This window comes from Quercus lobata, chromosome 8, assembly GCF_001633185.2.
Source record: "Quercus lobata isolate SW786 chromosome 8, ValleyOak3.0 Primary Assembly, whole genome shotgun sequence".
In the NCBI taxonomy this organism is placed as follows: Eukaryota; Viridiplantae; Streptophyta; class Magnoliopsida; order Fagales; family Fagaceae; genus Quercus; species Quercus lobata.
In genome coordinates, this window is record NC_044911.1 from 23,823,145 (window position 1) to 23,837,578 (window position 14,434).

Here is a 14,434-nt window from a genome sequence, read left to right on the forward strand (position 1 = left end):
TATTAGAATCAATAATATAGCATATTGATTATTATAACTGAAGCGATGTGATGTACAACTTCAAAGGAGACAGTTTACACTTTACATAAATGTCAACAATATCTGATATATTTTTACTGATTAACTTTGCCCTGTATAAGTGTATAACAAAATTTATTTGTCAGGAAATTTTGGGAGAAATTTTAATGACAAGACCAATGACTTGAGCATCACACTTTATTGACTTCAATAGTTTAGTATCTTTGTAACTGTTTTGCATGTCTTTGACAAAAGGATTTCGTCCTTCTTAAACCTTCTTCAAGAAAAGAAGAATCAACAGCAAAAGTAATACGAAGCCAATTTTTTAGCCCCACAGCAATTCCTGAAAACAAAAAAGGGGGTTAGATCCATTTGTTAGTAGTTACTTAGAGCTTCTAGTTAGCGTACTACACTGAAAAGTGTAATGAATTCCTAGGAAACTGAACATAAGACAATTACTTTTGTTGTACTAAAATGTACTATGAAATCTCAGTGATGTTTTCTCTCTAGTATAAACAATATTTTAAAATAGAAATGCCAATTGAATGCATTCTGCGAATGCTTGATATGCCCTATTTCTCACAGGAATTCTTGAACCTAACTTTTGATAAGTTGCTCAACTATATGATGTGCATTCCATCTCTGCGAGAATGTCCCACATGCTCATTTGCATGAATGTTTGTTATGCTTTAATGATAGTGTAATCAGCTTTTTATTGGGTTCGTGGATGCTAAAATGAGTGATATCAAGTCAAATTTCTTCAGAAAAATAAGTTGTAATTAGACTTAGAATTGCCGTAACATCTTCAACAAATGGGAACTTTGGACAACCTTGTTAAGTATGTGATTTGGGAAAGATCCTTGACATTCAGAACTTCATATAATATTTGAAAAGAACATTAATGAAGTTAATTGAAAGTACATATAAACTTTAACTTAACATAAATATAGATATTGATGGACTCCTTTTTTGGTCCAGAAGCAAGCATGAGATAATGCACCTTTTTATAATAAGACGTGAAAAATGAAATGTAATGAGAATGTGGGAATCTCATACTAGCCTCATGTATACACCTTATTGAGAATGGAAGAAATCAGAATTGAAATTACGTAGTTGGGAATGTGGAAGAGTTTAGAGGTTCATAAAATCTCAGGTGTTTAAGTCCATCATCCTTTAGAATATACGGGATAGAATTTGAGTTTAGTTGAAGGAAAGAATGAGGTTTCCTGGAACAGGACCAATTCTCCCACATTAGAAAATGCAGCAGATGCAGCACAAGGAGATTTTGTTTCAGCAACTGAAAATGAATTTCCTAAGGAAATAAGAAAATTTTTTGAACTAATAAATACAATGAATGTATCAAGTCATACCTGGAAGAATGACAACTGATTCCTCTTTGGCCAGCTTGAAACAGAAATCAATATCATCACTGATGTCTTCCAGTAGCGAAATATTCAATTTCACCTGCAACATATGTAATAAATAAAAAAGCAACTACATATCTCTATGAATCCATTATTTTAAGCACAAAGATAACTGCAAAGTTGCAATCTCACCATTACTGCCATAGATCCCTCAGGTTTTAGGGGACAAGTAATGCAAGGGATCTCCTTTATGGTATCACAGAGAATATCTGATGCATTCTTTAGCAAATTAATAGTTTTCTTGAAGAAAGCCTCATCAGTTTGCCCAAGGATGTGGGGAACCGCTGCCTAACACGCCAAAATATGTATGAATAAGTAGATGGATTATAGGCACAAAGAAAATCAGCAGCTACATGTTTTTAGTTAAAGATAAAAGTTTAGACATTTCAAGGCAGAAGAATCAATTCCCTACTTATCATCACAGGTCAAATACTTTTGAGTTCAAGCATTAACCAAGAAGTGGCAGCACCATAGAACTTTTTCTAACTCAAGTTCAGCATATTTGTTGATACTATGGCAAAAATTCAGTTTGCAACTATGTATAAATAATTAATTTCAGTTGGAGAAGCTATGAGCTACATCATCTTAATGAAAGAAATTCTATCAATGAAAAAGAAAAAAAAATGTATGTTTTCATTCTAAAAATTCAAAACAAGCATATAAAATATAAATAAAAAACCTGAATGAAGGTTGCAGGGCCCCCCAGAATATCAAAATACTTCTTAATACGCTCGACGGTCTGAGGGAAAAAAAAAAGTAGTAAGATGGTTTAGCAACAAAAAGATTTAATGTAAATTGTATGATATGAAAATCATGAACAGTTTATAATCAGCAGTACATATTGGTCCACAGTTATCCAGATGAACAGAAGCCAAAAGCCCAAAGCTGGTTATTCCATATCTTTTTAATAATTAAAGCCCTTGGTTGCACCATAAATAAAGAATTTTGATTGAATGTAAATGAGAATTTGAAATGACAAATGAAACAGAAACAAAAAATTGTGTTCAAGACTAATTAATCTTTAGAACATTCCATATACAGCTATAATGCATTGCCGTGAAATGTTGTGGGAGGAAAACCTTGCTAGCCAAACAAAAACATATTTTCTAGAGCAGTTTGCATCTCTAAATCACTTTTAGACAACGGAATCCATCAGTGAAAAGATTTACAAAGCATTATTGAAGGTATACAATGAGAATTTCACACATTAGAGAGAGAGAGAGAGAGAGAGAGAGAGAGAGAACCTTGGGTTCCCGATACATGCCACTTGGATCACTTGTCACAAACCAACCAAGTCGCCATCCGGGAACTATCCATCTCTTTGATAGAGACCCAAGTGTGAGAACAGGAACTTCAGATCCAAAAACTCCCATTGGCACAAATGGATTTTTCCCAAAAGCAAGGTGCCCATATACTTCGTCAGCAATTATAAGAATTTTATGCTTTTTTGCAGTTTCTGCGATCTAGGTGAAGTACACAAACAATGAATAACATTAAATCTTTATATAATGCCAACTATTTATAGTCACCATATGTACAAAATTTTGTGGCACTTGAAGCCATATCCTGGACTACTGACCTTCTTTAGATGTTCGTAACTGTATACATTTCCACAAGGATTCCCAGGGTTTATAACTACCAATGCAACAGTGTTGTGATCTACAAGAGCATCAACGGCATCAAGATCAACCTCCCAGCCTTTATCAGGGAGAAGATCAACGTACCGAACTTCAAGATGCCTAAATCCAGCACAAAGTTCATAAATTGGGAAGCCTGGCCTTGGAAGCAAGATATTTGCACCAGGGTGGGCAAGCATTGCCAGCGAAACATCAATGGCTTGTGTGCAACCAGAGGTGATAAAAACATCATCAGATGATAACTTGTATGGAAGATCACGAGACAAATATTCAGCAATTGCTCTGTTCATTTCAAAATAGAAGAAAATTACTGAAGAAAATTCACAACTGATATATTGTTAAATTCACCATTTTATAACAGCTTAAACTTTTGGAACAATTGATAATTTTTCATGTTATCAAAGCAGGAGATCCTAAGTTCGATTTTTTGTCTCAACTTTACCTCGCATTTAAAATGTCGATAATATATCAATTACTCTAGCTCTAATAGTGGTTGGCAGGATCAGATTGGGCTAGAGATAACGTTTACTGACAAGAGTATTACATAACTTGCTATTATTCATAGACATATTTCTCTAATGAGTACAAACTCATACATTTATTTATTCAGAAGACATCTTTCTCTGGGATGAATCATGCTTGCATCGAAGTTGAAGGTTTAAAGGAAGAACAAGGATACTTTCATCATGTAGTGCTTTAATTCCATGGACAAAACAAAAATCTAAAAATTTATTAAATTAGAAAAATAGAGAAGAAGACGTACATCCACCTCAAGAATTTTAATCCATTTGAACTCTACTTGTGGAAAAAAATAGAATAAACAAACCTATCCAAAATAGAATTTTAATCTACTTTTGATTGCAACTCCAAACAGATAAGTAATTAGAGCTGATTGAAACAGGCTCAAATTACTTGGCAAAAAGAAATAGGCTCAATCAGTTTTAAATTTCAACTGTGACAGTAATATATAAGAATCAAGCCCAGATTGTTACTTCTAAATTAACTGCAGTTTTAAAGAATTAAATGATTAGTTGAGAAGAAGGTAATGAAAAGCGAAGTTTTTCTATTGAACTTCCTCAAAACAGTAAGAAATATTACGCAAATTCAATGTAATTAGATGAATTTCAAAACATATTAGTGCAATGTTTTACTGAAAATTGGTAGCAGAAGTCATAATTTGAAAGCACAAGTAAAACAATAACTAAGTGTGAACACATTTGAAAAAAAAAAAAAAAAAATCCCCAAAATCAAAGAGAAGTTGTCAGACACCCAGATTACATTTGAACTCTACTTGTGGAAAAAAAAAAAAAATTTAAGCCAAAAGAACCGATTGACAACAATATTGCAATTATGAACTATCAACGGCAACTGTTATTTTTTAATGGATAAAGTAGCTCTAAATTGAAACTGCCACACAAAAATCCCGAATCTAGTGGAGAGCCACAACCCCAAGTTTATACTTTCAAGATAACTAGGAACAATATTTGATAAATTCCAGAAAATTGAGGGCACGAAAAAACTCATGAAACATTACAACAAAAATTGAAAAAGGAAATAGTGATACTCTAAAAGAATAAGAATTACCTTCTAGTTTGAGGAAGACCAACAGTTGGTGCATAACCATTGAACTTGTCAGATTGGAGAGCATCAACAACAGCCTCTTGAGCAACATGGGTAGTATGAAAGCAGGAATAAGCAGAAGGGTCACCCATGCCTAGAGAAATCACCCTCTTGTTACTAGTAATATTTTGCATTAACAGGCTAAGAATGCCTTTGATGGTGATGGTTGAACCCGTGTCCACACCATGGTTGAGACTTCCATTCTCCATCTTTATTCTTGGACTCTGTGACTGCTATTTGGTAGAAAGAGGCTCCAATTTATATTTATAATTAGCGATGGGCGAACATGCACTGAGACCACTCGTTGTTGAAGTGTTCCACGGCTTCGCATGCAAACAAAATAAGGCCGTTACGTGGTGGACAGATGAGAGAACATTAATTAAACCATACCCAAACTACTCCGTGCAATCTTTTTCGGGAACTATCTCTACTCGAACTCGAACTCGAACTGCCGACTTGTATTAACCCAAACAAACGTGAATGTTTATTAGATTTAGGGCCCCACCGGTGTGTCATTTCGTGATAAGATTTTTGTCACCATCAAGGCTTTTTATTCACAATAGTAGTAGTAGTAATGGTTTTTATTTTCTCTTTGGATGATATCAATGTTTAACTCTTTTATGGACCTGACAAATTAAGACTCACAATTTCCTGATTGAATCTTGCACATTTGATACTCCACTCAACTAGGCTTGATTACAATTTACAGCCCTATTCTGTTTGATTCAAAGAACTTCAGCACAATACAAGCCTTAACAAGGACGTTAAAGATTGTGATACATTTTATATTGTAATTTTTCTTATCAAATACGGGCAGAACAACGCTACACGAACTAATTAGATATCCCTATATATCGCCCACAAATATTCTTTACCATTAAATTTTTTTTTTTAAAAAAAAACACTAATTATGGGAGTTATTAATAAGATTTTTTTTTTCTCTTTTTTACTTTTGTCTAAATCTAAAATACAATAATTATGGGAGTTATTAATACTCTTTTGTTTTTTTGTCTAAACATAAAATTTAATAAATACGGTAGTTATTAATAATCTTTTATTTTTGTATAAATAAAAAATATTTATGAGAGCTGTCATAGATACCTAATTTTTCACACGCACTCTATCTCCCTATACTGTTTTTTTACCTTCTATCCAACGGGGAAAAAAAGGCTGGTGTAAGACGAGTTTTTTGTAGTGAATTAGCTAGTTTTCATAAATATTTTCTTAACAATTTTTAATTGAAAAGGTTTAACTCTAAACTAATTTAGAGCTATCTTTCTCCAACCCATTATGTGGGATTATCAACTATGTGTCATTTTAGTCACAAAACTTTTTAATAAATTAAGTGTGACTTGATTAAATAATACACATTAAAGTCTTATAAATCATCACTTGTTGTCTACTGGAGGAGAAAATGCAATTTGCTCACAAACAATTATCATTCATAAAATACATGCTATAACTTAGCATGCATACTAGAGTGGAGTATACTAAGGTGGAGAGTGAAATTGTGAACCGATAAAACCAAATTTTAGAAAAAGAAATGTTACGTGACAAGGTTGTTAACGCCTATTATTGATAAGTAAAAAAATAATTTAAGTGGTGTATTCAAATTAAAACTAATAATAACTTACCACTTTATTTACTTTTCAATTAAAAATTCAACACAAATTTTGAGTATTTTTGCAAAAATTCCACTTTATTCATTTTCAGAGTGAAAATAAAAACAGCAAAAATGTGTATTAATTTTTTATATTCAAACTCACTTTTTTAGATACTAAAAATGAAAGCTGAGTTCAAATAACAAAGCCAAACCAATTTTTCTAGTGGTGGGTACCACTGAAAACTAGAAATGAAAACAAAATACACCACATTTTTCTCTTAAACCAAACAACATCTATGTATCTCAAGGCTAAGTCCCTTTGTCGTCCACCCTAGAAACTAACTGTTGTTTACACATTTTGAATTTTATGGGCCGACACAAAATCCCTAATCTTTAATCCAAAATCCTACATAGCTAATCGAACTATCTTTCAAAATTATGAATCTAGTTATTGAATATTTTTTATGAACTTCCCCTCCCCCCCATTCTCTATCGCCTAGATATCCTCTTTGGATATGCTAGAATAGCTATGTATATTTTTACGCAATTACTATAACAAAAATGTAAATCTACAATGTTATAATGGACTGATATGGAGAGTTTATGAACAAAAATGTGTAAATTTGACACAATTTTCTATTATACACCCAATAGCATAAGTGATTATATTACGAGATAAGAAAAATTCATAATGCATCACTCATTTTAGAAATAACACGACAAATGAAAGATTAATAAGCCATTGCTTAAACTTTTCGGAGATTGAACATAAACGATACACATGATCTTCCAAAACACAAATATATATATAGATATATATATAACATCCTTCTATTTTTTTTTTTTTTTTTGGCAGGTTGGACCCAAGCGGCCAAGCCTAAACACATAAGCACATATTTGATGTACCAATCACAAGGAAATTCTATAATGACTGAAATTCTACCAATCAACAGGGGCGGCGCCTACATATATATATATATATATATATATATATATAACAATTTAAAAAAATTTATTTGTCTACCCTTCAAAAAAAATTTGGGAACACCCTCTTTTTTTTTTGCCAATAAAATTAAATTTTGCTCCATAATTTGTTCTACATTAAGTAGATAGATGATTGCTTGGTTGTATATATTGAAAGAGATGTAACTTGTAGTATTGATAATGAGACTATCATGCAACGATTTCAAAATATGAAAATTCATAGAAGGCAATTGTAAATTATACGTATTTACGTGTTTTTTTATTGTTATTATTGTCAATATATGAATTTTTCTTTTTATTAGATTATATAATTTATATTTCTTAAGAAACATCCTGAGAAAAATTCATAGAGCCGAGCTTATCAGTATTTGGTTTTTGTCTTTTCATCTGAAACTGAAAGCTTGACAAGTGCTGTTGCAAACAAGGAAGTAAAAGCACCACGTGTCTACATGTTACACTCCAAGTTTAACACGGAACTCTGATTGGTGTTTGATTTTAACTTAATAATTAATATCACATTTTTGTCATTTCCTATTACCTATTGCAAAATTTTTTTTAATATATAAAAAAATAAAATTCCTTTTCTGGGGCCATGAAAAATAATTGAGAGAAAACTAATGATTTGAACGTGGCTCCGTACCGTACAATAAACAATTATGGTCCCTTATCTCTTCAAAAAGTATATTGTATCAAATAATACCATGTTATTTGTATTAAAATCCAATAAATAAAAGATATGTGTGTAAAAATAACTATCCACTAATACATGTTTTTTATTTATTAATAAGATAATTATTTTTTATTGATATGTCTTATACTTATTGAATTTTGATGCTATTAACATGGTATCATTTGATAAGAAAGAGCTTACCTCCCAATTCCACGTGCAGATGTGCCATGTAACACATTAAGGCCCATCAGTATCATTCTGACTAAAACTAGTTCCTACAATTAAATTCAGAGACACCACATGTAGGCCCACTCTAAAAGCACATATATCGGGTCCATTTGTAGGCCTAATGTACAATCTTACTTTTGTTTGGGTTTACAACTGACATATATATACAAAGACGTTATTGTACATTGTTGGTTGTAGTGGAGTAATTAGTCCTTGAAAAGTGTTTTTAGTACATCTTTATCGATCCTGTGTAACATTATATTAAAGTTGAAGCAGAGTTAGAGCCTGAATCGAATCAAAAAAGGCAAACGAAGCAGCCATAGAATGAGTTAAAGACTTCTTTTATTAAAAAAAAAAAGAAGGGTGGGGAGACAACAAATTGCTTTTCAACATGTATAGAACAATGTCGCGAGGCTCTATCCCGATGGAACATGCAGGAATTCAGGCATATTGGTAAAAAACTGGTGAAAGCACAAGATTTCCTACAACTTTTGGAGGCGAGATCAGCTGGGATGTCAAACACAGACTATGTCAACAGATAGCAGAGGTGAATCGATTGCTTGATTCGGAGGAAAGAATGTGGAAACAAAGGTCTGGTAATCCTTGGTTGAAGGAGGGTGGCAGAAATACCAGATTTTTTCATAAGGCCTCAAATAGAAAGCAACGTAATACAATCTCAGGAGTCATTGATGAATCTGATACTTGGCAGGAGAGTGATGACAAAATCTCTGAAGTAATCATTGTTTACTACCAGAACCTCTTTACTACGTCCCAACCAGATATTTCCCAGGAATTTCTTGAGGCCATTAAACTGAGAGTGACTCCACAAATGAATAGTATGCTCATCAGAGGTTTTAGTGCTGTAGAGGTTAAAAAAGCTCTGGACCAGATGTATCCTCTAAAATCTCCAGAACCCAATAGTATGCCTCCTCTCTTTTATCAACATTTTTGGCAAGTAGTTGGGGATAGTGTTGTTACATGTGTTCTGAATTTTTTAATTAATAGTACAGCACCTTATAATTTCCATGAAACACATATTGTCCTTATTCCTATAGTTAAAAACCCAACTAAGGTTTCAGAATATAGGCCAATTAGTTTATCTAATGTGGTTTATAAACTGGCTTCCAAGGTTCTTGCTAATAGGCTTAAGACTTTTATCCCCTCACTCATTACTGAAAATCAAAGTGTTTTTCTATCTAAGATACTTATTACAGATAATGTGTTTGTCGCTTTTGAGGTTATGAACAACATTAGCCAAAGAAAAATTGGGAAAACTGGGTCCATGGCCTTAAAACTAGACATGAATAAAGCTTTTGATAGGGTTGAATGGAGTTACTTAGAAAAAATCATGACAAAAATGGGTTTTCATTCTAGGTGGATTTCTATGGTTATGAGCTATGTAACTTTTGTCACATACTCTGTTTGCATTAATGGTGTCCCTCGAGGGCGTATTATCCCAACTAGGGGTTTGTGTCAAGGGGATCATCTCTCTCCATATTTGTTTTTGTTATGTGTAAAAAGTCTTTTAGCTTTAATCCACAAAGAAAGTCTTTTAACAGTGAATAGACAAAAAACCTCATTATTTTTCAGCCCCAATACTCCAGTAGAGATCCAAGAAGAGGTTAAGTAGAGATTTGGTGCGGATGTTATTCGTCAGCATGAGAAGTACTTGGGTTTGCCTTCATTGGTAGGCCGGAATAAAAGCAATACCTTCCAACAACTTAAGGAAAGAGTTGCTAAAAAACTCTCTAGATGGAAAGAGAAGTTTTATCTATGGCCGGGAAAGAGGTACTGATAAAGGCAGTCGTGCAAGCAATCCCAACACATACAATGAGTTGTTTCCTCCTTTTGAAATCCCTTTGTGATGATTTGAATAGTATGGTGAGCAAATTTTGGTGGGGACAAAAAAATGAGGAGCGGAAAATGACATGGATGAAATGGGACAAGTTGTGTAGTCCAAATGCTAAGGGTGGCATGGGTTTTAGAGACCTAAAATCTTTTAATCTTGCTCTCATGGCAAAGCAAGGGTGGAGGTTGCAACATGAATCAAACTCTCTCTTCTATCGTGTTTTTAAAAGTAAGTATTTTCTTGATACTTCTTTTGTGGATGCTCAGAAGGGTAGAAACCCATCATTGTCTGGCGTAGCATTCTTGTAGCCCAGCCTATTATTTGGTAGGGGATGCGTTGGCAAATTGGAAATGGTAAGAAGGTTTGTATTTGGAAGGATAAGTGGATTCCATCCCCATCTACATATAGGGTTGTGTCACCTAGAATTCTATTACTTGAAGATGCAACAGTTGATATTCTGATTGACTCTAAGCACGGGTTATGGAGGGCTGATCTTGTAAGGGAATTGTTCTTAAATTTTGAAGCTGAAAATATCTTAAGTATCCATTTGAGTACTCGTATGCCTCCAAATAAATTGGTTTGGGCTGCGATGCCTAATGGTACATTCACAGTTAAAAGTGCCTATTGGATTGCTATGGAAATGAAAGAAGCAGAGCAAGAAGGAACTTCTGGTAATGCTGGCCAAAGCTAGCTTTGGAAAACTATCTAGTTAGCTGAGGTGCCTAATAAAATCAAAAACTCTGTTTGGTGGGCTTGTCAAAATATCCTTCCTACAAAATCCAACCTTTTTCATCGACATGTGCTCAGTTCTGATGCTTATGACCAGTGTGGCCAAAGTAGTGAGACGACAAGTCATGTGCTGCTATATTGTGACTTTTCTAGGTCTGTGTGGGAGTCTTGTAATCTACTGGTGGATTGTCATTACACTTTTGCTTATGCGGTTTGGAAACTAAGTTGTGATGTGGGATCATCGTCTATTTCTCTTGCTCATTTCATGGCAATTTCATGGAATATATGGAGGAATAGAAACGGAATTAGACATGGTGAGGAGCCGAAGAAGAAGGAAAATTTGATCCTCGAAGCATCCAAGTTTATCTCTGAGTTTCAAGCTGTTCAAGACCCTCCAATACCTTCTGCTTGTCACTCCCAAACTAGTTGGTTACCTCCCGAGCTAGGTGTCTATAAAGCTAATGTGGATGGCGCTGTTTTTAAAAATCTTTCTAGTGCTAGAATGGATGTTCTTATTTGGGATGATAAGGGTCAAGTTGTGGCAACTTTAAGCCAACATATTTGTGCTCCTTTGGGTCCTCTTGAGGTTGAAGCCAAGGCTATGGAAGCAGCTGTGATTTTTGCAAGAGATGTTGGAATTCAGGATATTAATTTCGAGGGGAATTCTCTGCAAGTCTGCAACTGCCTACATTGAACCTCCAAAGCCCCTCCTGCTGTTGCTAATGTTCTTAATGGCATTCTGTTCCACCTTCAATCTTTTTGTTATTTTGATTTTTCACATATTAGGAGGGAAGGCAATAGTCTGCCCATATTTTAGCTCAACATGCTCAATTTGTTGGTGATTTTGTGGCATGGGTTGAGGAAACCCCCAGTTTCTTAGAAATTGCTATTGCCTTTGATGTACCGGATTGTTTATGATTTCTATTAATATTATATTGCATTTTCACATAAAAAAAAATTAAAAAAAAAAAAAAAAAAAGTGTGATCTATCCCCACATACACAAGTAGGGTTCCAGGGATGCAACAAAACGTTAACTAAAATTTACATAAAATCTAGAAAATCCTGTTAAGGTAAGAAATGAACGTCTAGTTAAGCCAGCCAACTAATCAAACATGTACTATAAAAGAAACAATTTTAGCTCTACAGACGAACCTCAATCCCATTAGAATGAAGTGCAATTAAACACTCTTCCCTCCAAATAATAATCTACATAAGACAATGAGGAATGGCCCCCCTTTCTAGCACTTCAAAAAAATCCACAACCCTTTTCTTTCGTTATGGAACCTGCCAAACCAGGGGGAAGCGGAAACCCATGATTTTCGGGCCCAAGATTATGGGGCAAAGCATCCCTCCCTCTCTTTCTTTCTATCAAAAAAAAAATAAAAAAATTATTTCTTTTCAATACTCTATCAACAGGGTCACTTTCATTTTGGAAATTTTTTCACAAATTTTTAAGTTCTGGTTGTGTCGGGTTCCATCAAGAAGAAAAACCCAAATTTTCTAACCTAATAAAGCTTTGAAGCAGACATTCCTTAAAGTAAGATATGTGTCTTTTGACTCTTTTCCATGGTCCTACATACCTTTACTAGATGGATTATTAGTTTATTACGTGTTTCAAACCAAACACAAATTATAACCCCATAATAATCTCGAGTCAAAGTTGCGATTGAATGTGATTTGATCTCATGGCAACGTTAAAATTCATTTTGGAGGAGGAGAGTGAGACCCTAACAAGAGCATTTCCATTCAACCTTGCAAATGAGAGTTTTTAGTCTCTCATTTAGCCTTGATTTCCACAAGCATTTCCAATCAAGTTAGTTTAGCACGTTCTTCTGCATTCTCTGGGAACCAAATGGTTGCCATAAACTAATCAAGGTCCTTGCAAAGAGGAGTTAATTTGTTATAATCAAAACTTTAGGGGATTCCATTTTTTATGGAGAAATCATACAGGGTTTTTTGCGGTTTTCCTTTGTTTTTTGTTTTGATATTATTCTATCAGCAATTAATTTTCCTGCTAGTCTACGGGTTTGTAAAAGTGCTCTGCTTCTATGTTGTCAGACACTATGAGGATAGGTTTGTTCAATGTGTCACATATACTTTATTGGATTTCAATAATAAGTGGCTCAAGACAGCAGTTAAGGTTAAGTTTTTATTATTATTATTAAAATTGATTAGTTTTTTAGATGTAGTCGCACATGGATTAGTTAAAAAGTATTTGTTTATTTGCTTTTATTACTTCCCAATGTAATAAGATTCAATAAACTCCTTAGCAAAGCGCAATTGCACACTAGAGCCTAGTTTATTTTGGTTTTAACTTTGATCTAAAACTTCATATATATGGGTTAAGTATTTGGTAGAGAAATTATTACATCCTCGGGGGAAAATCCTTCCCCCACTCATGGGGGGTGGACCTTTGTGTGGGATCCATGAATAGGGCCCACATCCCTTACGAGGGGGGGAAGGACTCCACCCGAAGAACTTAATATATGTAATGTATGGCTTGGTAGGTGAGGGGAGTGGTGTGGTGTGTAAGACAAGAGTGTGGGTAATTTCTCCATGAATATGTAATGTATGGCTTGGTGGGTGAGGGGAGTGGTGTGGTGTTTAAGACAAGAGTGTGGGTAATTTAATGAGATGAATTGGCAGGGGAAGCGGGGTTATTGTATATAAGGCATAGGGTGTGGGTGGTTTTGTGAGTTAGTAACAGAGGAGGTGGGATGATATATGTTTGGGAAGCTAAGATGGTTTGGAGAGATGGCATAGAGAGGTTGTGGAGTGAGGAAGCAGCAGCTAGGCTACGGCGTAACACTGCATGATTGCAGTTTGAGAATAAGGCCTTCTCAAATAAACGAAATTAACCAATGCAACACACTAAAAAAAATGACAAGACAAACCTATAACTCAAGGCCACTGGCCACATGCAAGAAAGTTTACTATATAACCAAAATTTTGAACCAATGCACTAAAAATAGTTATATTTTGCAACTCAATAAGCAAGCATCACATAATTAATTGCGAGCGAAATGCCTTAGTTAGGAGTCAAAGCAGAGAGTTCTAGGTTTATAGTTAGTCCAGGCACTCTCCCTTACCGCTGAAGCTAGCGCATTCCAATCTTATCTTAGCACAAAGTGAACTCTAGATCACAATATAAGGATTCACACGATAATAGGAAAGCATGATCACTTATGCATGGTATTATTGTACTAATTTTATTTTGAATAATGCACCCACTTCTTAGTTTATTGTTCTAGACTACGGTTTTATATTATATAGCTCAGAGTAAAATAAAAGAGACGAAAATACATTCAGAACTTACCTGTAAAATCAATGTGTAAGAAGTAAGAACAAACTTTGCGGATGAAGCTCCCCAACCTGACCAAATTAATGTTCCTCAATGCTTAGCAACGCAACGCAAGCGCAACTCTTCTCCAAGAGAATGGCAGGAGCAGAGTTTCTAAACAGAAACAGTTCAGGATTGGCCTATCTATCCAATAGAAAAGTCTTAGTTCCAATCTTTTAGATAAGTTTGAACATTATATTTGATTTTGATGATTCATCCTAAAGCATGAAGAAGAGGACTATTTTTGGACGTCTATCCAACCTAAATTTATTACAACAGAAGGAATCAGGTGAACTCGAGCTCATGGGAGTTTGAGTGAGTGTCAACTGTC

General features: G+C 34.3%; 1 protein-coding gene across 3 annotated transcripts; it reads right to left on the bottom strand.

Moving 5' to 3' along the window:
- LOC115957610 (probable aminotransferase TAT2) lies at positions 1 to 14,222 on the bottom strand. 3 transcript variants are annotated; one of them, XM_031075899.1, is made up of 8 exons: positions 14,080 to 14,222; positions 4,664 to 5,022; positions 3,022 to 3,361; positions 2,687 to 2,905; positions 2,122 to 2,181; positions 1,575 to 1,730; positions 1,389 to 1,482; positions 1 to 361 (listed from the first exon to the last, which is right to left on the bottom strand). In XM_031075899.1, exons 2-8 carry the CDS (start codon positions 4,906 to 4,908, stop codon positions 234 to 236), a joined length of 1,242 nt encoding a protein of 413 aa, XP_030931759.1. In that variant the 5' UTR covers positions 4,909 to 5,022; positions 14,080 to 14,222; the 3' UTR covers positions 1 to 233. The 3 variants fall into 3 exon arrangements, with proteins under 3 accessions (XP_030931759.1, XP_030931758.1, XP_030931760.1); XM_031075898.1 differs by lacking the exon at positions 14,080 to 14,222 and having other exon boundaries at positions 4,664 to 5,135; XM_031075900.1 differs by lacking the exon at positions 14,080 to 14,222 and having other exon boundaries at positions 245 to 361; positions 1,389 to 1,454; positions 4,664 to 5,137.
- Between the last annotated feature and the right edge of the window lie 212 nt (positions 14,223 to 14,434).